Below are 27182 nucleotides of genomic sequence, written 5' to 3'. Positions count from 1 at the left end.
ATTAAGAACAGAATAGAACAGAATACATTATAAACTTATGGAAACATAGTGCCTTTGAATATACCCCTACTCGATGGGAGCCAACTCACCCCGCCCCCCGACACCATGGACCAATCATAATGACGCAGCTGAACATCTTGATCATTTGATTGGTTGTCATCAGTTTCCTTTTTTCGTTTCAGGAAGTTTACATTTTGCTGTCAGTTGATATGGAATGAAAAGCCTAGCTGCTGTTCTTTAAAAGGTTAGCGTTACACACATTTATTGCTCATTTTTAAATGTCATGTAATTTCATGTCTGCCACAGTTTTATCACGCCTAAAGCCCTTTCATCTCGAACCAGTCCAAAAACTGCTGTGCTAGCCATCTAATGTTACCCCAACTCAGGTTACGCTCTCTATGGAGAACAATATCAAAATCTATTTAAAACCTGCTATTTAATGTGTTGTTGCTTATCGGCAAAGCTCCACACCTCGTAGAAGACGAGTTAAGACCTTTTTCGAATCATGAGGGTCTGCTTGTAAATTCGGCGTACACCTAACCCACCAAGCAGCACTTAACGTACATTATATTTCTCTAACGTTACATCCCACCACGGTGTATTTTGGTCGAAGAAGACTGAAAGTTGACATTTTATTGTAGTAACATTCTGCTTGGAGTAGTGAATGTGTGTCGAATTGATGCATGGCTCATTCTGACTCAGGAAAGGCCTTAAGTCATGTTTTACAACGTGTGTATGTTAACCGTTAAATTGACAGATTTTTGAATGGAGTTTGGCGTGAGAACGGTACGTATAGGGGCTAACGTTACCCTATGTACGTGTATGTGCAGATAATGACGTTGACTTGTGTGTTCCACTGTACTGTATGGTTCGACTGTACTGTAGGACCATGGGCAACACCGAGAGCGTGGTGGTGCAGAAGCGGCTGGCCCGGTTCCGCCCCGAGGAGCGGCCCGTGGTGGAGGGGGTCTTCGACAGGCTCCATGCCGGCGGGGGCCCACCAGGAGCCGCGGCCAAAACATCACCAGGGAAGGCTCTAACGCTAGAAATGTTGAAGGTGCGATGGCGATCAAGTGACTGCTAAGGCAATGAACTGACACAACCGGTGCAAATGGATGTCATCCCAACACACACACACACACACACACACACACTGAAAAGGTCACACCATCCCCATGTAAAAAATAAATTTGCTGGATTCATTTTACAGGGGATCCAAGGACCCCTAAAAGGTGTTCAATTGTTGAAATTTAAGGTTGTAAAAAGTATTAAAATGTCTTAAATACAGTTGTTAGTGGTCTTATTTTTTCACTATGTAATAACAGGTCTTTGTGCTGCATGTCTGCTCTTAGTAGTACAATGTATATCTGCTTTGCTTAACACTTCATGCCCCTTAACAATTCATTTCCTGGTGTCCTATTTCTTATATTGCCCATTTATAGTTTCACAACTTTTATCATCTACTGTATGTTCAATTGGAGATTGTTTCTTTGCTTGTTTTTTTTTTTGTTTTATTTTTATCTCTTTATTCAGGAACATTGATAAGGTACATACAGATTCAAACAGAAGACCATAATTGACTTGTGATGCTCCATTTTGCTTTTATAAAAAAAAACGTATACAGCAAAAAGAAAAGCAACAACCTAACCAATTGGTCTTAAATTTAATTGCACCTAACATTAAGAAATATGGCTTCCTGAAAGCTGCAGACAGCCTGGTTTATGCTCTTGCTCCACTGAAGCGAATATTTACCACCAAATGTGTTCTATTTCTGCCTCCGAAGTGGAAAGGTACTTTCTGCCACTGCACTGCCTGAGCAGGCGTGCTCACTTATGTCCAAGCCTGGAAAATCAACCCTCTTCTCCTGTCTCTCCCAGGCCTCTATGGGCAGCGTGGCGTCAGACTCCATGATAAGGAGGGTCTACCGGGGCGTGTGTAGTGTCGACCCTGGACCGGCACCGGCGGGCTCAGGGAAGACTGGCGCCACCACTGTTTCTGGCGTGGGTCGAGAGCAGCTGGTCATCTTCCTGGCGGACGTCCTGCGAGGCACTGCGGAGGAGCGGGCGCCTCTGGTCGTGGCCATGTCCCAGCAGGGGGCGGGGGGGTCAGAGGTCGTCACGTGTGACCAGGTAGCTGAGGTGAGTATATTGAAATTCAATATATCGCAAGAGATTTTGGGGGAAAATCTGAGTAAAAACAGCACTCAAGATGGAGATCAATTAGATACATTAAGTAGGTTCAGAGAAGATTAAAGAGGTAAAATTGATACAACACATCTTACATCAACACATCTTGAAATTCATGACAACCATGTACTTCTCTTTAATAGGGTTGGGCTTAGATGGTGACATCATCCTTCTAATTCTCATCCTCCAATTTTTTCTTTTGGTCCCTCCATTCAACCCCTCCTTCCATCACACACCCATTATTTCCTTTTTCTTCTTTCACAGCCATCTCCCCACTTTCCTGCCTCCTTTCTCCACCACCCCGTACCTACTTCCGACTTCCCTCTCTCACACTTTTTCCCCTTTCTCCGCAGTTCCTACAGGACCTGGTCTCTGCTGTAGTTCAGATCCTGGTCCACAGGGGGCGCCTGCAGGGCTGGAAGCCAGACAGAATGGGTGACAGCTCCCTGGGTGTCAAACTCCTGGCAGAGCACATGTGCTCTGAACTCAAACCTTCAGGTAAATGGATGGATGATTTGAAGGTTTGTGTCTGTGTTAGCGGCTATGGAAATCTGACTGTTTACCCTGCCTCCCTCTCTTCTCCTCTCCTCTCCTCTCCTCCTCCCCCTCCTCCTCAGACCAGGGATGCTGTGACGTTCCCTGTCTGGAGGACTGGATCTTCAGGGTGCCCCAGGTGTCGTTGTACCTGGAGATGCTGGTAGCCGAGGGCCTGAGCGTGGCTCTGAGTTGCCGGCCGGCCCCCACCCTGCTGCCCCCCTGCAGGGAGACGCCCTGGAACGAGCTGAGGTGTCTGCTGGACCTGCCCACCCTCATGTTCCTGGCACCGCAGGTCAGTATACAAGTACTGTTGGGGAGTTAAAGCGTAACTCTGGCCAGTTTTGACCCGGACCCTTTTGTTGAACCATCATATCCTGATTCTCACAAAATTGCTTCACTATAGAGCTACTTATTTCTTGCCTGTATTTGCCAATGAACACTCCAAAAATCAACCCCAAAAGCACCCAAAGCATGTCTTTTTCAATATACAGACACTCACTGTAATGAGACATATGTTCAATTTTGAGTTTATCCATGACCTGACAACTTTCACTATTTATTTTGCACTACTTTACACAGTGGCTCGTGTAGACTGGTAGGTTGGTTTGATATAAATAAGAATGCAACCGGCAATAACAACACTACAATGCATTAAGTATCTGCATCCAATCTTGGTGTTTATATTCTGGTTTTCATGGTTTTCTTCCCCAATTCTCCCTTGGCGCTCCAGTTGCCGGACAGCTACAGCGCCCCCTGGAAACTCGTGTTTTCCACGAGGCTGCACGGAGAGAGCTTCACGCGGATGGTGGGTGGCCTGGCGAAGCGCGGGCCCACCCTGCTGCTCATCAAGGACACCAAGGGACACGTCTTCGGGGGCTTCGCCTCCCACGCCTGGGAGGTCAAGCCTCAGTTCCAGGGTGAGAGTAGGAACAAATGCAGATTGCGTGCAGTCCCACGGCGCTTTCGTGGGACACATGGCATATAGACCTAATTAACTATCAGTTTATGTGAATGTAGTCTCTAGCAGCTTTCATCTCTTTTGTGGAGAATACAGCAACATTAGACAGCTTGGCTTGCCAGTTAACGTTAGCAACTGAACCGTTAGCAAACATAGCATATAGCATTTTACATACATTTACAGAGGCACTGCTTATACAACAATGCACTTTATTAGAAAATGCCAGAGAATGTGTTGCTTTACCATCATGAAAGATTATATATATATCACAGTAGTCCCTGCAATCTAATAGATGAAAAACCCAGAAGCACTGCATTCCATCCAAAGTCGGAAGTCTGAAATTTCCTGTTGATAGGTTGGAATTACAACCGCCATGCGTTTGAGTGGTCCAGCTTGGAAAAATCAAGGGAGAAACATAGACAACTACGAGATTTAATTTACCCAACGCAAAATATCGTTCATCACGCAACAGCTAATGTCATGTTGATGATATTTGGTAATGCTTGCTAGCTTGTTAGCATAGAATGTTAGCAACTGTAAGTGCAACTTTGCATTTCAAATTTAGATGTTTAACCATTTGCCACACAGCTGTTTGATGGATGTAGGGTCATGCAATGCTGAAAATCAAATTTAAGTGTATTTTGAGGATTATGAATATGTTAAAAGTAACACTGTGTAGCCTTTACAGTGTAGGCCGCCATGCTAACATGACGTCAGATAACTGCATCTCTGAAATCTCGTGTGTTGAGAAATCTCGCCCGAGTTTCCTACTTGAAATTCCGACTTGAAGGGCCGTTCCATTGCATTTTTCCTAGTAGGAAGCCAGAAATTCCGACTTTCCAACAGCATTAGTTCAGTCCCATCGTGTAATATCATCGAAACTCATCTGCGTACAGATAGAATTTGCATCTAAGGTGTGATCTAAGATTAAGATCTAAGATTTACAGTTAAAGTTACAGTTACAAAGTTACAGTTAAATGTTTTTTTTTTACAACAGCACAACTTTTATTTTATTAATAATATACTGCTCAATGAAGAACAGAGTTGATTACATACAAAGTGACTTTTACCAGATCATGACAAGCTACAGAGGAGTGAAGTCTTGCTTCTGATCGATCAAGCTGAACTCGGCCTGTTAAATATGATGATGCTGTGGTTTATGTGCTGTGGTAAAAGTCAAAACAGGACCATCATGTGAATGTGGACCCCAGACGGACCGTAATATCAATGCACAGATGAAAGAACACACTGAGGAAGTATTACGGCTTGTGCCTCCGTGTGTCTGCAGGAGACGCCAGATGCTTCCTGTTCACCGTGTTCCCCAGGCTGAGGGTTTACACCGCCACAGGATACAACCAGCACTTCATGTACCTCAACCAGAACCAGCAGACCATGCCCAACGGACTGGTGAGGCTGCACTGCTTTGCCGGAGTAGAAGCTTGTTCTTCTTCCTCTTCTTTGTCTTCGTCTTCTCATCGTAATCCTGGGTTTCAGTGGAGAGTTTTAGTGTCCCATGATGGTCTGAATGCTGTTTCAGAGGTTTTTCCACCCTGACAAGAATACAATTCTGTGGGAAACACTGATTACTTATACTTTTTTTTTTTCAGGGTATGGGCGGTCAGCACGGCTACTTTGGCCTGTGGCTAGACAGCGATTTTGGCCGTGGCCACAGCCGAGCGCGGCCCAAATGCACCACCTATGGCAGCCCTCAGCTCTCCGGGGATGAGGACTTCACCCTGGACTCCATGGAGGTGTGGGCGGTCGGCAAGCCCCCCGAACCAGAGGAGGTCAGAGGAGTTTTGTTATCCAGGGAAAGCTCCGCGCTCTTTTCCAGCAACGCCCTGCCTCACGTTCACACAGTCGCACACTCACGCTACAGTACAGTACGACCACAGTCTTCTACTGTTCCACTGAGCAGCTTTACTGGAGCAGTCGGGAGTTCAGTGTCTTGCTTAATGGCACCACAACAGTAGTTGTTTAGGGAGGGGAGAGAGTTACTCATTGACTTAAACCACCCAGAACTTTCCCAGTTGGTCTGAGGATTCAAACCGGCGACCTTCCAGACACAAGCTTGCTTATCTAATTTCTAGGCCACAGTTCGCTAAAGTTGTAAATACAACGTGTCACACATTCCAAGTGCGTTTAGTCAGAAATAATAACAAAATGGACTGTGTAACAACAGCAGTTTTTAGGTTTAAATGTCTAAAGCATTAATTATTGCCCTCGAATGCCAAGCAATAACATGTAATAGTCAAATTCATCACTTTTACCGTCAATTGCTGACATGCTTCCGCACACTTGGTTTGGTTGTTCATGTGCGTGCAACTCATAATTGCGATATTTCCAATCGCACTTGAAAGCAGCATAAGAACCACAGTCGGATTCTTACTTAAAACAGGTTTAATAAAATGTAATTTCTACCTCTGGATGGTGGCCCAGCTGTATTCACCACATTGTGTTGATATTATTACACAGGAAGACCACAGTAATGCCGCTCCTCTAATTGTTAAGGTTCAGTGGAAGCTGACCAGCACTGCTACCAAAATGCAAAACAAAGAAAAATCATCACACGTCATATTACGTAGATACACGTCTGTTGTGCATATTTTGAAAGCAACTCATTTACATCTGCTTGTTTACATTATGCTGCCTGTGTTTCCTGGAGAATAGGGAGAATGAACCTCATGGCATGTCTTTGCGTCTGTCTATGTTTGCATTTCAGGGGGAGGAGGGGGAGGGCAAGAGGAGTATCCTAGACGTGGATCCGGAGGTGCAGGCCATAATGGAGATGGCAGGGAAGACTCTCCACAGCCAGGGCCTCAGGGAACCCGAAGAGGACCAGGAGGAGTGAGGGGGAGCAGGGAGAAAGACCCGGACCCTGACCATGTCCGGATTGTGTCTAGATGTGATTTAGCTCAATCAAAGAGCGAGGGCTTCTTTCTAGAGACGCCATTTTGCACCGATGTTCAACAATCATACAGGGAGAAATCCATCGTAGAAGAAGAGAGAGACCAATTTCTCCACTGACAGTAGCCTCAATAGACCAGAATGCAATGCAACAAGACACATGAAGAATGACTCATGCTTTTTCTCGACTGATAAAACTCTCACTCTGCTATCAGTATTGCTCTCCGCCTACGGGTAACCCACAGCTGTATGCAACAAGTTCACTCTAAAGGCGTTCTGGGAAATGTAGGAAATCACTACCTAGTATCACAGGGTGGAATTTTCTTTTTAATGGCAGGTTTAAAGGGGGTCTAAGATCCTCTTAATTCCATTTTAAGTAAACGGGACAAAGGTAATCAGTACTGCCAAGATGTCTTCGGGAAATTTTAAGTCAACGGGATAAAGATTTTTTTCCCCCTAAGATGCTTTTGTAAAACATCCTAGGTTTAGGAGATGTAAACTCACATGAGCCAGTATTTATCAAGCTTCTCAATGGCAGGAACGCTGCTCATAAAAGTGTAATATTTTATAAAACCAATCAGAGTGCTGCTAAAAAACTTTACAAAAACTAGCCCTGGTCTGGTGCTGTACGCCTTGAGGTGTATTCATCAAACTTACAGCTCTAAGATCAGTTTCATACCATAATGAGCTAGTTGAGAAAATCAATCTTGTGACTCTTGCTTTCTCAAATGAAAGGGGATGTATTTAAAGGTATTGTGTAAAACAGGACTCCCCTTGCCTCTTTGATTCTAAAGGAGTTGGATGTGCTGTCTAAACATGGTGAAAGTATCAAAACGCACGGTCACCAACTAAATCCACACAATCTATATTAGAAAAGCGAGCCTCTAAACAACCCGTTTGGACTTCCGTAACTTTGTGGCGTCACAAAGGTTCGCTCATTATCATTTCTGTAAGAAATAATAGACTAACAAAGTGTTTTTTTCAAAGCGGTCGAGCGGTTGTCATTGTTCATTACCGGAGAGTTTTCCCTACCTGTAGCTGCCGGGCCGCGGTGTCTCACGTTTCACTCTTGAAACGGTTAGCCAATCAGAACAGAGGGGTCGTTAATATTAATGAGCCTGAAAGACACAGTGACAGAAACAGCCTGTTCTTGGTAAGACTCAGAGAGATGCTGGAAAATGAACGTGTAAAAATGGATTGAGAGTGTTTTTGGTACATGACACCACACACACAGCTTTGAATGGACCTCAAGACATAAAATATAACACTGGAAAGTGTGGAACATAGGACCTTTAATTGTTTCTCCTAACATCAGGGACGCTGAACCTCTTCGTCCCCCTTCAGATCGACACCTGACTTTCTCCTAGCGTACATCTATAAAATATGAATAGAGGATGTATTATTCTAATGGACACAGACTGATCCTGCAGATGTGACAATATGGATTTTATTGTTCTCAGGTGTGTAATGATTTTAAAGGGGCATTAAGTAATCTGTGAATTTTATCGCCCTCTATCTCACGATACGATTCGATACGCGATACGAGGTTAATGATTCAATACAACCCCGATATGATGTAATAAATAAAATTTAAACAACAATAAAAGTCTGACTGCAGAATTCTGTTTATTTAAAATCGCATTACAGTCCGTCTCATTTGTGATTACTCCAGCAGAATAAAATGGAGCTAATATCGCAATTCATTTTTCTGCCCCGCAATACGCATCGTCACATTTTATTATCGCGATATATTGAATTTCAATATATTGTCCCGTCGCTAGTCTCTTCACTACTGTTCACTACTGTCTCAACACCTGATGAAGTAATCATCGAGTTATTAGTATTGATCAACAAGCCTATCAACTCCACACGGATGTCATTTTTTGCTATGGGGCAGTAAAAATGCTAACTTATTGCTACTTTAAAACATGTAATTATCAATAGATATAGTATGTGAAGTTGAATGTGTGTGTGTGCGTGTGTTTCTTTACCTGTATATCTATCTAGTCTAGCGATTACATTGTTGCCTATGTGAACCTGTAAAGTTGCTTGTATTAAAATAAGAGGGCGCCTGGAGTGTCCACTCACTTTCTACTGTGTTTCTCAACTCACTTATGAGAACTATGGACATTTGCTTCCAAAACTCCTAATAGGCTTGAATTCCAAAACACCTCTGATTGTCTATAGCTTTTGACCATGCCAGTCCTTGCCCATGAATAGATAGATATAGACTATGAAGTATTGCTGTAGACATAGATGACAAGATCTCCACCTTTATAGCACCAACAAACACACACTCTGCCCAGAGACTGAAAGGCCGCTCTGTGTTCGCCCTCTCTCTCTCCTCTGTTCTCTATAATGCAAATTGGCGGGGCAAGTTGCATATGCAAATCTGTTATATCGGTCCACAGCAGCCCGCACAATGGCACGATGGACATGGTTCCACAAAGTCAAAAGAAAATACTTGTGCTCATCTTTGTATTTGCGCAGGGGAAAATACCGGTGAGATTTCGGTGCGATTGATTTTATGATTTTATTTCCATAGCCTATTTGTGACCCCCAGCCTGCAATACCAAGACTTTTTACAATATTACCTTCATTACAACATTACATTACTTTTATACTATATACTTTCATACAGATTGAACACTGTTTATAACAACTGTGCACATATGTAGCCTATATGACGCTTCTGGAAATGCAAATGCATTTTGCACATCCTGTAAATTCACACAACTGCTTTCATATTCTCAGTTTTCTCATCTCCTATGCATTGCATACAATTTTTCATTCATTTTCACCCTGCGTATATTTCAGAATTTTTGTATATTCTAATGTCATACAGATTTTTTCCAGTAATTTCTCAGCATGCTCTCCTATTATTTTACACACACTGCATACATACAGTATATTTCATACTCTTTATTCATATATTTATACCTCACACGTTCTAATCTTGTAATTGTCAGTTTGTGTTATGTTTAATACCCCCATTTGCTCTATCCTATTTATATTATATTTTTCTTTGCTTTTATGCTATTATTTGCTGCTGCAAAGACTCAATTTAATTTAAACTGAGTAGACCTCCAGATTTGAAAAATGAAATTTAGGATTACAATAGTCACTATTCATTCTCTAATTGGGATGATTTCTACTGATTTAACTCAGTGAAATTCAACCTTCTACATTTTACTGGGGACCACCTGGATCACAATCGAGGGCCCCTGGGCGTCCCCGGACCCCACTTTGACACCCGCTGCCCTACAGGTTGACGGTGCATCTCCTAGAATAAACGGACGCCGCCTTTTTCTGCGTCAAGACGCCGCGCTCGAGACGCCAGTATGTGCAAAATGCTCCGCGTTGAAACTACCAGTAAGCAGAATTTATTCCAAAGTAGTTCCATTACAAAAGCAACGACTCCTCTCGATGCTGACAAAGTATAGCGGCTCTTCAGTACAAATGGCCTTCCGTCCATAGTTTGCATAGATACCGGCCCTAGCTTCCGGATCTTTTTTTTTTTTATTGCTGCTATGCCTATAATGCAAGTGAACTTTTACTTCCTTGTACACACAGATAGAGGAACTGGCCGTTTTGCGGCTGGTCGTGTTTCTTGTCAACACTCCACATCCTTTAGAGAGCTTCATTTCATAACTTTGAAATCATGATTTGACGTGAAGCGAGCGGCGACCTTGCAGAGCAGAAAGTAATTGATTCCACTCGGGTAAGTCTTTGCATTTTTTCTGTACTGTTTTTAATGCGCATGGAGCTGGCTGTGGTACGTTAAGTGACAAGGGGGGAAATCCGCTTTTTTTTTTTTCTTTTTTTTTTTTTTACTGGCAGCCTATCTGCTGGGCTACAGATGATGTCTGACCAGGCAGCTTGATGCAGCACAACACACAGAGGTTATACGGAGTCCCGTGCACTTGTTTCATGCCACCTGTAGCGTACACAGACCGTTATTTGCTACATACACTGCATTAAAACGGTGTTTAGCCCTAAAAACAAAAGTTCTTACAGTATACTGCTGAATTCCTACACAGAAAAAGGAGGGGTCTTCAAAGGTTCTTTGGTTAGGCTAGTGGTTCTCTGTAATGCTTCAAAAAACAGAATAATTAGCCAGTGTGGTCCTTAAAAAGTTAATTTTAATACTTGCTGGTTTGGAACATTAAATGTGTTCTTAAATTGTTGACCATAAAGGTCCTATGTAGAACATATTTGAGCATGATGCTATAGAGAACCTTTCTAAAAGGGTTTTTAAAGCGCCAAAAAGGCTTCTGTTATGGTAAAGAACCATTTTCTGGTACGGTATACCATTTTGTTAAGAGTGGACAATGTAGACGGTTCTACAGTTTAATACTAAATCAACAACAACAAAAATCTACCCTTATGGGGACTCCGGGACCAAGTCTTATTGAATGTGTGACCTTTGGGGGTGGTATGAACTCATGGGGGTCTCTGGGACAAAAATGTTCCATGTAGAACCATTTGAGCATGGCGCTGTAAGCAGAATGTTCTAGAACCAGCACCAAGAAGGGTTCTGCTATTGAACAAGGATAAAGTCCCATTTTCTGATACAGCGTACAGTGCTTTGATATTTCTAACGAAACAAGAGAAATTCTCAGAAGGTTTTTACAGCAGGCGTTCCTGAACCTTTTCATGTCAAGGAGTCCCAAGATGGATACGCTATAGAAGACCAGACCCTCATCTGATAGCAGATTGGAGTTTTACTTCTACAAACATTTCTTGGAGGCAGAGCTGCTCTGGAGGTAAAAAACCTCAATGGGCGGAGCCAAAGAACCACAGTTTTTCTGGCTAAAAGTAAGACTGAAGCCCAGTAAAAATGGTACGGAAGAGGATTAAGACCACGTGAAAAATTGATTTGAGTTCTGAGATTAAACTCTGAATTTTGACTTTATTCTCGGAATTCTGAGAACACTCACCCACATACAGTATACAGCTAGTTAGCCAAGTTTAGCTTCAAAGTTCAAACTAGCCATACTAGCCTATAGCTATCTAGGTAAGCTAGTTAGCGAGCTGACCTTTCAACATCATGAATGTCATGGTCATGATTACATTCTGACCTCAGTTTCTTCTTTGCCATTCAAGTTTGACAGTTAACTAATTTGCTCTTTGGCTCCGCCCATTGGAGTTTAACTCAACCAATGAAATTATTTCTGACTCCAGAGCAGCTCCGATCAGACTAGTCATCCTAAATACAGCCTCTCATTGTGCTAATTTGAAATAACTATGAAACTGAACTGATCCCAATTTTATTTTGCCTAGACCCCCTTCAAGGGCCCCTAGGGATCCCTGGACCCCAGTTTGGGAATCACTGGGTTATAGTGATTTTGAAATGTGGCTAGGACTAAGCCTCGAGTGCATCTACATATTATCTGACACAATGCATGCATCCATGATCAGCTCCTGGCGATTGTGCCATTTGATCCGCAGTCCAACTTAAAGAACAGTTTGGGCACATGCAATTTGGTTTCATTTGTTATCTGTGTTTCTAGGTGTGTGTGTGTGTGTGTGTGTGCGTGTGTGTGTATGTGTGTAGGCTATATTGCTGTACTGTAAGTGTTGTGGTGTGACATCTGAGGAATGACACATCAATTGTTCATATACATTGTTCATCATCATTGTTTCATATACATATTGATTATCCTGAAGTGTGGGTGTTTGTGCATGCATGGGTGTGTTGGGTCAGTATGTGTGTGCTGTATCAGTATGAGGATATTAGACCTGTACAGGGTTAAAGGTTTCAGCAGGGAAAATAGGGGAATAGCTGCATAATAATGTGAGTTAATTATTAACTTCTCTTCAGAATGAAGAACTAGCCTTTAGTTTTTATGTTCTAGTTTTCTTAAAATGTGCAGACAAAACTAGAACAGATGACACTACACAATGGATATTATATTAACATAAAATTAGCTATAATATAACATAATAATGAGAATATGAACAATTGACGAATTGATGTGCACAGGCAAAAACTTCACCAAGAGCTGTACTTGCCGTGTTATATTTTACCTTGACCTTTTCATTGCGTGGCTTTTCAATTCATTTCAAATTACAATTAAAAGAAAAAGGAAGCACTTTCTGCACCAGTAACAATCAAAGCAGTTTTTTCAGATTTTTTCCCCCAGACCATCACTTTCGCTCCACTTTTAGCTTCTCACCTTGAGTATGGAGAGTAATGCATTTCGTTAGTAATCATATCTAAATACAAAAATATTCGTGGGGGGGGGGGGGGGGGGCGAGAGGGGGCTGTCCCTGGGGCAAAGTATTTTCACACTGGGGCCCCTGAGCTAATATCTTTCTATTTGGGGTACTGATGCATGAAAGTTTGAGTTTGATTTAGACTGAACTATTTCAGCATGCAACCCAACTTGAAGCAATGTAGTCTTTCCTAGAGCGTCTCCTTAATATGTATTAGTACTTTTTTCATGTGGAAACACACAAGACAGAGGCCCATAATACACTTTGTTAATAGTTGATGAACAACGTTCAGTTCAAATTCAACTCTACAGACCTTTCTGTAGCAATCTTTGCTCAATATCCTCCTGTTGCTCATTTGCAAGTTAAATATTAGGTGTTGTGGAGAGCCAGGATGAACACCCTCACCCCCACTCCTCCTCCACAAACATGCACACACACACTATCTCTATTCAACTTCTTTATTTTACTCTTATCACTATATTATGCTGTATATTTCCAGTCCTTTCAAGTCATAAAAATCCACTATGTCATGGGAAGTTGCTTCTGATAATAAGATCTAACACAGGCTAGAGAGCAAAATCATAAATGGCAGGTCTGGAATAAGTGGCAGGGCATTTTCTGCAACTGTCGAATTGTGCATTTGAAGGGTGTGAAAAACTAAGGAATGCGATATAAAAGTGTACACTGTTCCCTAATGCCCGATGACATCTTATCTTTGGATGGCATCCAGTGCTCAAGTAATGATGTGGAGTCAGAGTGGGTGAGTTTATTACTGCCAGTATTTCAAGGCAGTAACGAAACTCAGGCCGCGCAAGTGTGTAAACAGTAGGGTTCAGCGTTTTGTGAGAAGGTGTTATTACCAAATCATGTGTGTGTGTGAGTGTGTGTGTATAAATTCATACGCTTGCTTTCTGTCTCTACCTCTTCCTTGTTATCTCTGTCTCTCTCTCTCTCTCTCTCTCTCTCTCTGTCCACTGGATATGGCAAGATGTGGCACTTCACCCCCATTTCAGATGTACTGTTCAGCAAGGACCTAATGAAAATCTTGCAACATCAGCACATGTCGATACTTGCATAAAAAATCACATCAAGGGAGCATTAACTACCAGAGTTCCCTTTAAGCTGATAGTTTGGTGACCTATGTCAAATATTTTATCACATTGAGCAAATACTAATATCTTGTCAAGCATCAGTCATTGCTCCACTTTGTTCTACCTACAAAATGCACTGAATAAATTACTGTGGCATGGAAGGTTAGTGGCTGCAAAACAGGGCACATTGTGAACCCCACTCAATAGCTTGCAAACCTTTTAATTTTTCCTTCAATCGTGCCTCTGGTCGTCCCTGTACCCCATTCTGAGAACCACTGCTGTAGGACTCTGTAGGCCGTGTTAATCCTTTGTAACAGAGCCGGGGTGCAGTTTGAGCTCTCCTTAGTGGCTTTGTGTTGTTCTCAGGGCACTGATGACATTTTGCGAGGTGCTATGATCCTCCTCAGCAGCGGAATAAACACTACTGTGAGTTAGCTCGGTAGAAAACTTTATTTGATGTGGCCATGACTTTGCGAAAGCTTGTAGTGCGTTCACACTGCGAGCAACATGATCAACAAGTCACCGAAGTCTGTTAGTTTCGTATAGAGCTGAGCCACCAGGGAAACTTTGCTGTGGTCGGTCAACAAGCTTGTTGACAATGAAAAGTTGGCCACGGCTTAGCTTTTCACGGTCATCTGCTTTCAATCAGATTCCTGTGCTTCCTTGTTTCCCTACTGATTTTGTCTCATGAGCAATAATTCTGCCTGGAAAATGCAAAATGGGTTTAAAGTTGATTCATTCAAAGCTTCCCAGGTCTCTACAACTTTTATTTGAAAGAATACAGGATTAAAATGTCTCAAAAACGATGCTCAGAGAACGGTTGCATCCATTGATGGGGTTGATGTGATCTCTAAACTGAATTTACTGTTTATTTTTTATTAATGCTACCTAATTAGCACTTGCTAGCTAGCAATGATAACAATGTAATGTTATGAAAGGCACCAAAGCAGCAAAAAATACTTGATTTGTATGTTCAAAACCCCCACCACACACAATTGGTCAGAATAGAGCGATTGTGCCCATCAACTAAGGTGCTGGCAGCGTGAACGCGGGGTTAGGGTTTAGTGAATGATCAACATCCCTGTCTCTCTTTCCTGTGCCAGCAGCAGAGATGGCTCATCGGGGGCAGCAGGGGGAGATGACGGAGTACAAGAAGAGTCTGATCAAGCGGGACCTGGAGATGGGCGTCGTCATGACGGTGTTTCGGCAGAAGGCGGAGCGGCTCACCGTGCAGGTCATCATGGAAACCCGGCAGGTGGCATGGACGCGCACCGCAGACAAGACTGACGGCGTCCGTGAGTATGATAATAATAAAAATCATCAACATCATCATCATCATGATTTATATAGCATTTTTCAAAACACAGTTACAAAGTGCTTTACAAAGGAGTAAGAGCAAAAACAATGAGAGCAAGGTAAGAAACATAAAACCAAGGTGAGAATATAGAGGTAACCCATACAACAATTAATAAAGCTTATTACATAAAAGGAAGTTTATAAAAGTGAGTTTTAAGAAGTGATTTAAAAGTGAAGACAGATTTAGCAGCCTAAAGGCTGAGGCTGGTCAATTCAAAATCTAGGACCTCTAGGTGCTCGGGTGGAGGGGTGGGGGGGCATACATGATTGCAGTGAGTGAAACATGTAAACACTGTAAAAACACCTGTTTACACTAAAAGTGCTGTGGTAGCAAAGTGTTGCAATTAAGAGAATCACTGATCAAAATTTTTAAAGTTACACTATGTAACTTTGCATTTTGGCGGCGCTGTGTGGCCACGAGTGGTACTGTTCAGTGAGAATCCTTCCTCGTCGCTTTATACTGATGTCACCAATCTACAGGAACAGTCGGACAAAGGGAAATGTCTTTGAATCAGGTAAGTTTGTGCTAATTTTCTCAATTTTTGTAACAGACATTTATGGTCATATAATGATGATGTGGCCACAAAAATGTCAAAATAGCTATCTTAAGAAACGAGTGGTTGGCACTGAAAATGTATGATGTGTAAACACGATTCAGTAAAGATACATGAATCACGAACAATATAGCTATATAGCTAGGATCCAATATTTGTCTCAGTCTGTTGCTTCTTGCCAGGTTGACCCTGAAATGCTATTGAAACATATCCCCAACTGCAAATGATCCATGTTTGAACTTAGTAGATTGCAGCAAAAGGCTATGACATGTATTGCCTGTTTGCCAAGGATATAGGCTATATTTAATTATTTTGGGGACAGTGGCAGAATCTGTTCACAGAAAAAATAGTATTTGCAACTGACAACCAACATACTGTTTACTGTGCATGTTTGTAACTGTCGCTATGCCATATGTGTCTAATTATCATAGGACTCCAGTGAGGCTCTAGGACGGGCTGCACATTCACAGTTGTCTGGAGATGTAGAGGCCGGGGACTTTACACGGCACCTTACTACCTGAAGTCTGATACCTGTTGAGAAGGAAGACTACTCAAGATAATCCTCAGGATCTCATTGTTGATTTGTATATGCTTGATATTTCTGCAATTTATTTTCTGTTTGTGCAATAACATTTCTGTGTGATGTTTGCTGTGTAATAAAAAACCCTCTGAAATAGTTCAATTGCTTTTATTAGAAAGGGACTTCAACATGAAAAAAAAAGACAATGATAAAGTCAGACACTCCAAACAATAGCATATTACTATTTGCAAAACAATTAGCATTCATAAAAATGTGTGTACATGCTGGTACATCTGACAGGCCGCCTCAAATTGTGCTCCATCTCCTTGTTGTAATCAGGAGATATCCTTGGAAAATACATCTTAAGATGCACTTGGACACATCATCAGTGATGTTACCTGGGGTCATTGAATGCTTAGATCAAGACACCCTCGCCCAGACGACCCAGCCAGGGTTGGTCAGACCCCAACTTGTATCTAAGTGGCATTATGATATTATCCACGTTATCACTTTTGATTCACAGCCATCAATAGGATCTCTTAGCAGCCTCTGTGGTGGATTTCCTTTCCTCCTACTCATCCCCGTGAGAGAGAGAGACTGCAGACTCTACAGAGGGACTGCCCTGCGAATCCTCTACAGCCCACCTCAATGGGCTTGCACCTTGTCTGCCACCCCTGCTTGCAGTGCTGGTCCACCTGGTCATCGTATTTGGCTGTCTTCCTCTCATTGGCCTCTTCCATCTGCTCCATGGAACAGTGAGCTCCAGCATAACGACTTGCTTCGTCGTTACTGAGAGCAGAACAACCTGATTGCGGTGATTGCGACTGCTTCTGAAAATTGTAACTGCTTTCCGAGATCGACCTTCATCTGCCAGTCTGTTGCTGTTGTCAGGAGTCCTGTGGTGGATCTTGTCTCTGGTACTGGCTATTCTCCAGCTCTGACAAAGGTGAAGGATTTCCTAGCTGGGTGGAGATATTTGCGTTGATGTATGCCATTGCTAGTAGTTTCTCCAATAGCTTTTCGCACCTGATCATGGCACCACCTGTAGCGGCCCTCACCCAGGGCTCTTCGATAACAGCATATCTAAGGATGTGCTACAATGTTCCTTTCTTCAGGCACAATGGGAATGATGGTGACTCCACCTTGCCCCAGCGAAACAGGTTGGATAGGCTAGGTAGAACATTATAGACTGCCTGGATCAAGAACTTGATGCACTGTTTGCTCCACTTGCCAGAGCTCAGCCCACAAGATCTTGCTCATCTATTCTCTCTCATCTTGTCCAGTGGCCCTTGCTGCTGCATTCCTACCATACTGCATCTCTTCAATTCCTGCTCGAACCTCATCATGCATAAGCACACGTCTTTCTTTGCCTCTGGCCATGTCATAGTGGGGTGCTGCAAAGCTGCCTAGGCCTGCTCGTCCCAAGGCCACTATACCCACCAACGCTTTGTTGCACAGCTGTGCCTCAGTTTCCTCCACTGCATCTTGCTCCCTCCACTTCCTCTCCATCCTCACCTCAATGCCAGCTTGGGAGACCTTCAGACCGCCTGACTCCCTGTGCAGCAGCACTTTTCTGGAATGGGTGATCAAGAAATCTGAGAGGGAGCTTCAGCTTGTTGTTCCTGTACAGAGCAATGCTGTTGAGGCTTCATGGCAGCCCGAGCCACCTGCGCAGGTAGTGATTGAGCTTCATTTTGAAACCCTCCACAGTCGAGATAGACACTTCCTAGACTAGGAAGGGCCAGAGGATCCGTGGTAGGATGCCATGCTGATAAATCCAGCCTTTCAACTTCCCAGATAAGCCCGACTTGTTTACTGCAGCTACCCAAGTCTCCGGCTCCTGGTTGGTTGTCTGCATGGATGCTGTGTCAAACAGCTTACCCAGATTTCTCACTGGTTTCTCAGTGATAGATGGAATGCTTGGAGCCCCAATTCAGAAGTGGAATTTGTCACTGGTGGATTCTCCCTAATATTCCTGTGACCATAGAATAACGATGTAATAGTCAAGTGCATGAAACATAATAAGAGCTTAAGAGAGAGATTTCAGAGATTACTGCTGTCCAATAAATCATATACAGTATATTTAAATGTGAATTTAGGATCTTTAGCCAAGGGCCGATTAGAGGAAATGGACTACAAACGTTACTACAAATTCTGAAAAGCATGCCCTTTGTTAACTATAGATTTTAAATACAACGTAAGGTAAAGACACATGAGTGACAGTGATATCTGCCTACCATCCCTCTTGAATTTAAACAAGCCAGGCATTACATTTATCATTACCTTAAAGACGAGATGAAATGAAAAATGCCTTTTTAACCCTTTTAGATCACATCCCCGGTCATACTGTGCACCTATTTAACAATATATGCCAAAAAAAATACCAAAAATCAATTTCATTGTATTCTTATATCAAAATTCAATCATGTTTTCTTCCTGTAAAACAAAATATGCCGTGTGCTTACGTAAGCATGCCCGTAACTAATTTCAACCAATAATATCATGACATCCACCCATCAATCAATCTTCAACTTTTAGCGCACAGAGCTAAGAGGCTAAGATTCATTAGTTAGCTAGCTAGCAACAGCATGGTACTTCGGTGTGTCTTCGGGTGTTATGACACACCCACTTTTCAACGTTCAAATCAAATTCCTCCCAACTTTATGTCCCGCCTGTCTTTCCTGTTTCACTCGGAAATACGTCACGATACGGAAGTTAGATACTCTCGAAATGCCGTTTCATCTCGACTTTAACATTCATTCTAGCCTTAGGTTTTCCTCCTACAACCTTAAGCTTTTACCCTTTACATCAGTGCTCCCTCTTACTGATAAGTGTAGTTTTATTTGTAGTTTTATTTTATTTGTAGTTTTTAACCTTTATTGATCCTGGAAAGATCTGCTGAGCATGCATTCTCTTTTCCAGCAACACCCTGATTCACATTCATAAAGTTACACACATTAAACACATGGAAGCTGCCCAGTAAAACCAAAGTCCTCTACTGTTGGCCACTGGCAGCTGCCCAATACAGCCACAGTCTTCTACTGTTGGCCACTGGGAGCTGCCCAGTACAATCACAATCTTCTACTGTTGGCCACTGAACAGCTCCACTGGAGCAGTCAGGTTTTAAGTGCTTAGCTCAAGGGCATGTTGACAGTAGTGGCTGAGATAGCTTGAGTTTGAGCTTGAGTTTGAGATCTGAAAAGACTAGATTTGGATTTTAAAGATGCTATTGCTAGATTCTATGTAGACGCTGGCAAAGCGTCAAAACCTTGCTGCAAAACCTTGTACTAAAACACTGGTGCGTCTCTCTTTGCCTCAGTCAAACTAAACATGTACCAGTATGGAATCATGATCTCCAGGCTGTAGACAGCTTTCAGGTGATGTAACCATGGATGTATTAAACTATGGATGAGGCATTCAAAGATGGCGGCCCATTCATTCCAATGAAAGTTGCTCACCCAGCGCATAAGCCGAAAAAGTTTTTACGAATCCTACTTCCGTGTCCACAGCACCTGCGCAGTAGTGTTTTTCTTGGCCCCGCCTATCCCACATGAACGAGTCTAGTGGCGTTCTCGTAGCGACCGTGACGACGGCGCGTTCATGTGCAGCTTTCTAAGTTCTAGGTTCTGATTGACTTGCTGCTGCAGACTCGGCTCTTCGGGGAAACCATCGTCCAGGTATGACTCAATCATTTATTCAATCACAGAACATTTGCTTTATTTGTATAAATCTTACACCCGATGTGAAGTGATTCAGTCTGGATAAAGTTGAGCTAAGCTAACGTTGGTAATAACGGTTAGCATAACGAGACGGCTAAGAATCTAGAGGCTAGAGTCAGCTAACACATCCATGGGTTAACATCAAACAAGTTAACTTAGTTAACGTAAAGATAGAAATGTTCGCTAACGTTAGATCATAGACTAAACTTTGCATTTGTGATTTATGCTCCACTCGTGTTGCTCCACTTGTTGTGTTGAACGTTGTCTTGTGTTTCTCACAGGGAGTCAAGTTCATGCCACACATCGCTAGCCAGGTCCATGTCAAGGGTTTACTTGCTTAACAAGGTGAGGAGATTCATTTTGAACTTAATTTAGAGCATTTTCGACGAGAGATGGTTCACATCGGTCACAGATAGTAATGACTTGGTAGCGACTTTTTCACCTCTACTGGAGCCAGTGCTTCACAAATTAAGTACTTTTCACTCTGTGCTGTAATCATCATCATGATGTATGCCAACTGTTTTCTGTAAGACACTGAGCCGCAGTTACTAACTGCAGTTTCTTCTGTTACAGAAACTCCTGCTCTTCAAGAACCACTGACACTTCTCTGGAAAATGCTCCCAAAGAAATTAACTTATTTATGATGTGTTCTGGCCTTTTCACTAGTTTCTTTCTTTACTAGATTTCTTAACCCTTTGCTTTTACTGAATCTTACCTTGTACTGACATATTACAGCTGCCCTCTGTGGGCCGGGGCTGTCTAAATATCCACCTGTTATAAACTAGTGTTCCAGTTCAAAGATGATTGTGGGGGGGTGTTTTTTTGTCTTGTAATGCTTGATACTCCTGAGAATGTTTCACCCATATAAAATGGAACATGTAGAATGGAACGTATTTTGAAATAAATGTTTACTTCACACATAACAGTTTGTCTTGGATCATCTCTTAAATAAGTCTTATTTGTCATCACTCTGTAGTCCATTGCCCTCAAATTACTTTTCTCCATCTTACCTTGGTTATTACATTTTACCAGCATTATGTTTTTCTAGTCACAAATATCAATATTGTTACTAACAGTGTTTTTATTTATACAAGTCTTACAGAATATACACTGATACATTTTTTTAATGTCTCTTCCTTGTGAGTAATTTCTGATAATATTGACTAAAGCCACACATCTAGACCACATAGTCCAAGTTAACCAACATGCTGTTGCCTCAATGTAGAGATAGTATTACTTGTAGCCATTATTATTCTGCTGCATGTATTGATTTAATCCATGGGACTGAACTACACTGGATCAAAGGTGGGTCACCTCACAACATTTAGTCATGAGAAATATTAGTACTCTGATCAAACACAGTCCTATATAAACAGTGCATGAAGATAGGTTTGCATTCTGCAACTTAGATGCAAGGTTTGCTAGTGAAAAAAAAAACTTAAATTATTATCATTGGGAATATTCTAGGTTCGTTTGGTGTCACACCAAGGTTTACTTGAGTTTGCAAGTGTTATACAGTCTAGACTCTGTCATAGTAAAATTTCTGTAAATTTGATCTCCCTATGCAGTGCCCAGAAACACACCTGGTTGGAAGAAGACTCAATTGCATTTACATAATAGACATTATCAGTAACTCAAGCAGGTTAACTCAAATTGGACATCTAACTATACATTTACAGACAGTAAAAGAAATTAGAACAACCATCAAAGCCCAAATACATTCATAACTTTAATAGGATAAAGAAAAGTACATAGGCATAGTCTGTAAACTGAGAATTTCGAGATGTAAATAAATATATAATAGTAAGTAGGTGCATAGAACTGCTTATGCTACATGTAGCTGGTTAACTACAGCAATGTTATAACGCTAGCTAGCTAGCTTGCAAGCGACCTATTTAATCAAGAGAGAAACAAAAACAAAATAGAAACCATCCGTTATTGTTCTTAAGTCTTGCCTGTTAAACCTAAGTGTCGGCGGACGTGTAGGCTGAGTTTAATGTGATCTAGGTTGATCACATACAGCTAAAAGCCTCCGCTAACAATCAGCTAGCTGTATAGCTTGTCAACAGTGGAAGTAGAAGCGGTGAATGCGCACGGAGCGTTCCCGTGGCCTAGAGGCGCGTTCACGGAGCTCCAGAAAATACAGCTTTATACGGCTCTTGGTGGCTTCCAAAGAAAAATGGACCCAATAATTTAAAACTTGATAATTCAAAGAGTCGTTTTTGACTTATGATGGTTCTGATACCCAGAAAAATGTTCCCGGAGTTTTACAGCTGTTTCTTTCCCCATGTATGTCTATGGGAAAAAGTCTTTTTGGGCCCCATGGCGTCACGTGATTATGAATTTCTAAATTTATTACCTGGAACTGAGACATGGTTGTCCGGGGAGGGACTATGGATCGGCCCTGGTCCGTCCGTTCATCTGTCCGTCTGTTTGTCCGTCCGTCACGCACAATATCTATTTTTGACGAGACTTCGGGAAATGAGTGTCATTGCTCCGTTCCAACATTTTCAAAATTAAGGCCTAAGGGGGGTGCTACAACATTTGTTTAATTGTTATTGATTGCCTGCATCATTTGTGACGGACGACATGTTAATTTCTGTGCTGTTTTTGACTGGGAACTGGTCATTTCTGCACTGATACAGTACATCTGATCGATATTAATGTCAACTTGTTAGCTAGCTAACCATAGTATCTGGTAAGCCTACCATCACTGTCTTGTAAACACATCTGATATGCACACTAAAGTATAGTAGAATTAGTATTAGCTAATAGTTGCATGTAACATTACCACAGTACTCTCAATGCTTTCTTGGCAATGAGAGCACTCTTCCTGATATTTAAAATCTAGAGTAAAACAATGTACATAATGTAAACGTTATGGCCTAGGTGCTGTAATTCCCACAAAAAAGAACCTCAGCCGGAATCGGCCAGTTGTTCTGGTTCCTCTTTGTTCAGCCAATCTTGGACGCGCCGTCCACTTTGTTTCAAATTTTAGGTGGTGCACTTTGCGTGTGACAGGTGCGTAGGTCGCAATTACATAATTTTGACTGTGCACATTTCTGCATGCAACAGCCTTAAATTGCCTGACATTCATGGAGACCGTGCGAAACGTGAACACCACGAACCCTGAAATAAAGTATGAACCAGCCCTAGCCTGCTTAAGACAAGACAGTTTACAGTTTAAATTCAAATCTACCATATCACACTATTCACCTATTGACCTACACCCACATCACAACAATCTTTTTCAGGTATCGCTCTTTTTGTATCAGTTATTATATTTAGCCATTATTTACACACAGCCAAAGCTTTGATGAACCTCCATGATGGCACCAGACATTTGTGATGCAAAAGCCGCTACAACGGTTTAGATTCTATTTATAGATATTTTGTGACTGTGTTTTAACATACTGACTTTTACCACAGTGTGTTAAGGTGTGAAACGTCTAGCCATAGAATGAGAGCTGAAGAGTGTGAAAACAAAACAAAGCACTATACTATATGACTTGCATTTATTATACTGACATTTCCTCCCTGGGGATGCTGCCATACAGCGTTGTACACTTGACAAGTCCTCTTTGTATCCCCTTGGCCCCAGACAAATGTGTTTCAACAAATAGAAAATCTTGTGAAGAACCTGGGCGGGTGTCCTGTTAAAATATCAGCCACAAGAAAATGTTCTTGCTCTCGTTTCAGTGGACCTGTTTGAGATCAGAGAGATCCGTCCAGGGAGAAACTCCAAGGATTTTGAGCGCTTCAAAGATGGCAAGGACAAACATGATGAAAACACCTGCTTCACTATCTTCTATGGCTCCCAGTTTGTCCTGAACACCCTGAGTCTAGGAGGTGAGGGGACACTGGAATTGTATGTGTGGTTTCATATGTTACTAGCCTTGTGGTTAAATTACATGTATTCTTCCAGTTACCTTTGGTCAATAGGGAAATGTCAGTCAGAACTTTTGATAAATAAATGTTAGGTGAAGTGTAGGGCTTAACAGATTTGCATTAAGCCTGATATCTGAAAATTAGACCATTTTTGTCTCAAGAAACTCCATAAAATGACAAGTATTATGTTGTTGTCAGGGTGGAAAAACCTCTCAAACAGCATTTAGACCATTGTGATACAATTTGGCAAACCAATATATTGATCTCAGGTTTGGTTCAGACCAGAAGTGGAACAGATGTGTAGCGTAAGTTACGTGTGTGAGGTTTTCACACCAGAGGAGTATTTCAACACATGAGTCAGCCGCTTCTCTGAGTAAAAAATGCACTACACAGAGGTGAAATGTCCCGTTATATATGTACAATATATATATGTATATATGTATATAGATGCTTCTGTGGTGATATGATACAAATTTGGTCCATGGTGTGTTCATTCCAATCCATAACATGGGCACTAAAAGAAAGCGGGTCCTGTTCCACATCTGGTGTGAACCAGACCTTAGCCTAGTGAAGTGCTTGTTTTTTTATTTTTTATTTTTTGCCAATTTGTAGCTGATTCTATGGAGGATGCAGACAAATGGCTGACAGGATTAGAATTACTGAGGCAAGAGACACTGGTGGCCCCCACTCCAGATATCATAGAGAGGTAGACACACACACACACACACACACACACACACACACACACGCACACATACTTGTTACTGATAAACCAAACACTCTTGTAATCACTGATCTGAACTCTTATTGTATTATTTTTTAGTTGGTTGAGGAAGCAGGTGTATTCTATCAACCAGACCAAGAAGAACAGGTACAGAGTTCCTCTTCTTCTTGCCCTTTCTTTCACCTCTACGCCTCTGGTCAGTCACTTTCCTGTCTTATTCATACTAGGCCTGTAGGTTATTGATACAAAGTCATATTGTGTAACACTGTAAACAAGTCAACAGTGACAAAGACCTACTCAGGCTCACTGCTGCAATACTTCCACTGCTGACTGCATGTGTTCTCTCCATCCGTCCTCCCCAGCATCTCCATAAAGGAGCTGAAGTCCCTCTTCCCCCAGCTCAACTACAAGGCCCCCAGCACTCGCTTCCTCAAGGAGAAATTCTCGGTATACCTCCTCTTCTCTATCCTCATCCTCACTGAATGTACAGCACAATAGTCCAGTTAATTTGTCACTTCATCTTTCTGCAAGATAAGGTAATAACACGGTAGAAACAAGGCTCAACCGATACTAATATATTTAAATTGAAGCTGCTGATGGCAAATATTTTGTCCCGGTCTTCAATATCTTTAAATGTGACGAATTTCATGCCAAATAATAACTAAAAATGTGCGTTTCACCCAGCATTTTATTCTTGGCAGGGTGGAAAAGCCTCAAAAATTTTACATTAAAAGCAATTCAGGTTAAGGGTGATAGTGCTAAATTTTACCAAAAATATATAATCAATCAACTGCATCATATCCATCATATCAGCAGTGGACAACACTGACTGGACCAGATCTGTCTATATCATCAACGCAATATATCAGTCTAACCATAGTAAACTGAATACTAACACAGTTTAAGGTCATATTTGGAGAACATACTATTTGAACTAAGTATTGAAACCTTCATTCCCATATCTTTCAATACATGACTTAACAGAATATTCATAATTACCATGGAAAAGGATTTTTTTTTTTTCCATAACTTTATTTAAAGAGTTTTACATTTATATAAACATATACACACATGAACAAACATACTGAACTCGCACAAACATAACCCCGCATAGTACCCACCCCTTATCCCTCCCTACCTCCCCCGGGACCAAGAGTGCACTCAAAAAGGAAGGAACAATGAAATTAGGCAGATTAGCAAACATTTAGGGGAGAGGAAAAAAAAAAGGAATAAATTAAATGACAATACCTAAATAAAAAAAAAATAAAAAAAAGGTCCAATGTATAGACATTAGTTATAGTAGCAATAGGCTAAATAGGAGAAACATCAGTCAGGTGGCATGGTATATCAGAGGGTCAGTTCCTTTACATATTCAATAAATGGGGACCATACTTTAGTAAACTTGTCATAGGACCCGCTCAATGTAGGTCTTATTTTCTCAAGCTGGAGCAAGGACAACACCTCCTGTATCCATTTCTTGAAGGGGGGGTGTTTGTTGGATTTCCAATTTGTGGCATGAGTTTCCACTGGTGTTACTCCAAAGATGGTGGTGAGTGGGTTGGGTTCAGGAGGTATATTACATAGAACTGAAAGGCAATTGAATACGGAGGACCAGAAATTGACTAGGGAGGGACAGGACCAGAACATCACAACTTTCACCAAGGCCTTTAAAATTGTAGGCTACATGGAACATATCAAATTGATTGATACATTTTTTCTGTTAAAAACTTTTAATAAACCTCTATAGACATAAGAAACTACTTTTGATTCTAAACTACTACTTTTTTTTTCCTTTTGCTAGTATAATACTTTTTTGTATGTGTCCCAGGACACATCACTTATTGATGTGTCCTGGGACACATTCAAAGACCTGTAAAACTCCTCATAACACTGAGGGATAACTTCAGCTACCAGCAGTCTTACTACCAGAGCTCATCTTGACCAGTTCACACTCCTAACATTATAAAATAACATTTTGAATCTATAGGCCTAAGTATTTCATGGGAATATTAACATATTTACATTCATCTAATATTGACCTAGAATATTAATTAGGATATGAATAGGATACAAAAAATGATGTGATCATGCTGCCATGCTAGCATTACTTACGTCAGCATGCATTTTGTGTTGACCTCTAGTTGACCTCTTGATTCTAAGTGCTGTTAGAATCCTCTACCCACAATGCTTGTTCAGTGTCAAAAGTGGGGTTTTGCTTGGTGTCAAAAGGGCATAAGTGCAGTTACACCCTTTTGGCAGCAAACAAAACCCTACTTTTACTGTTACAGCTTTAAGTTTTTGTTTAATTAAAACTTATTGGTCATGATTTCAGTTGTGTCCTTTTGGCACTGAAAAGATCTCACTGAGACCTTTCAATTGATATATAATACTCATATTCACCCAAAATAGCCCTCGATATTCAGGTTTCTCATAACTGGGATATGAGTTTATCTAGGCTATTGTAAACCGGATATGGCATTTACAAAATACTTGAGTGTTCCCAGGATAGTCCACCATAAATCC

The 27182-nt window shown here is 41.6% G+C and overlaps 2 protein-coding genes across 2 annotated transcripts in view; both read left to right on the top strand.

Annotated features, from left to right (window-relative positions):
* The first annotated feature begins 203 nt into the window (after positions 1–203).
* meak7 (MTOR associated protein, eak-7 homolog) lies at positions 204–6532 on the top strand. The gene is made up of 9 exons (XM_071911271.2): positions 204–244; positions 886–1057; positions 1878–2138; positions 2540–2684; positions 2804–3015; positions 3454–3640; positions 4970–5088; positions 5289–5468; positions 6404–6532. Exons 2-9 carry the CDS (start codon positions 890–892, stop codon positions 6530–6532), a joined length of 1401 nt encoding a protein of 466 aa, XP_071767372.1. The 5' UTR covers positions 204–244; positions 886–889.
* A 3637-nt stretch (positions 6533–10169) lies between these two features.
* plcg2 (phospholipase C, gamma 2) overlaps positions 10170–27182 on the top strand; it is a 32511-nt gene continuing 15498 nt past the window's right edge. The window contains exons 1-6 of the mRNA XM_071911237.2: positions 10170–10309; positions 15002–15193; positions 23747–23896; positions 24548–24641; positions 24759–24806; positions 25022–25106. Coding sequence (XP_071767338.1) covers positions 15010–15193; positions 23747–23896; positions 24548–24641; positions 24759–24806; positions 25022–25106 — 561 coding nt within the window. The 5' untranslated portion in view covers positions 10170–10309; positions 15002–15009. The remainder of the gene's footprint in view (positions 10310–15001; positions 15194–23746; positions 23897–24547; positions 24642–24758; positions 24807–25021; positions 25107–27182) is intronic.

Source organism: Centroberyx gerrardi, chromosome 4, assembly GCF_048128805.1.
Source record: "Centroberyx gerrardi isolate f3 chromosome 4, fCenGer3.hap1.cur.20231027, whole genome shotgun sequence".
NCBI lineage: Eukaryota > Metazoa > Chordata > Actinopteri > Beryciformes > Berycidae > Centroberyx > Centroberyx gerrardi.
This window is presented reverse-complemented; position numbering and strand designations above follow the sequence as displayed.

Coding starts and splice junctions, on each gene's coding strand:
- meak7 (XM_071911271.2), top strand. CDS start 890: ATGGGCAACACCGAGAGCGTGGTGGTGCAGAAGCGGCTGGCCCGGTTC. Junction 1,058..1,877: donor TAACGCTAGAAATGTTGAAG/GTGCGATGGCGA, acceptor TGTCTCTCCCAG/GCCTCTATGGGCAGCGTGGC. Junction 3,641..4,969: donor GGTCAAGCCTCAGTTCCAGG/GTGAGAGTAGGA, acceptor GTGTGTCTGCAG/GAGACGCCAGATGCTTCCTG.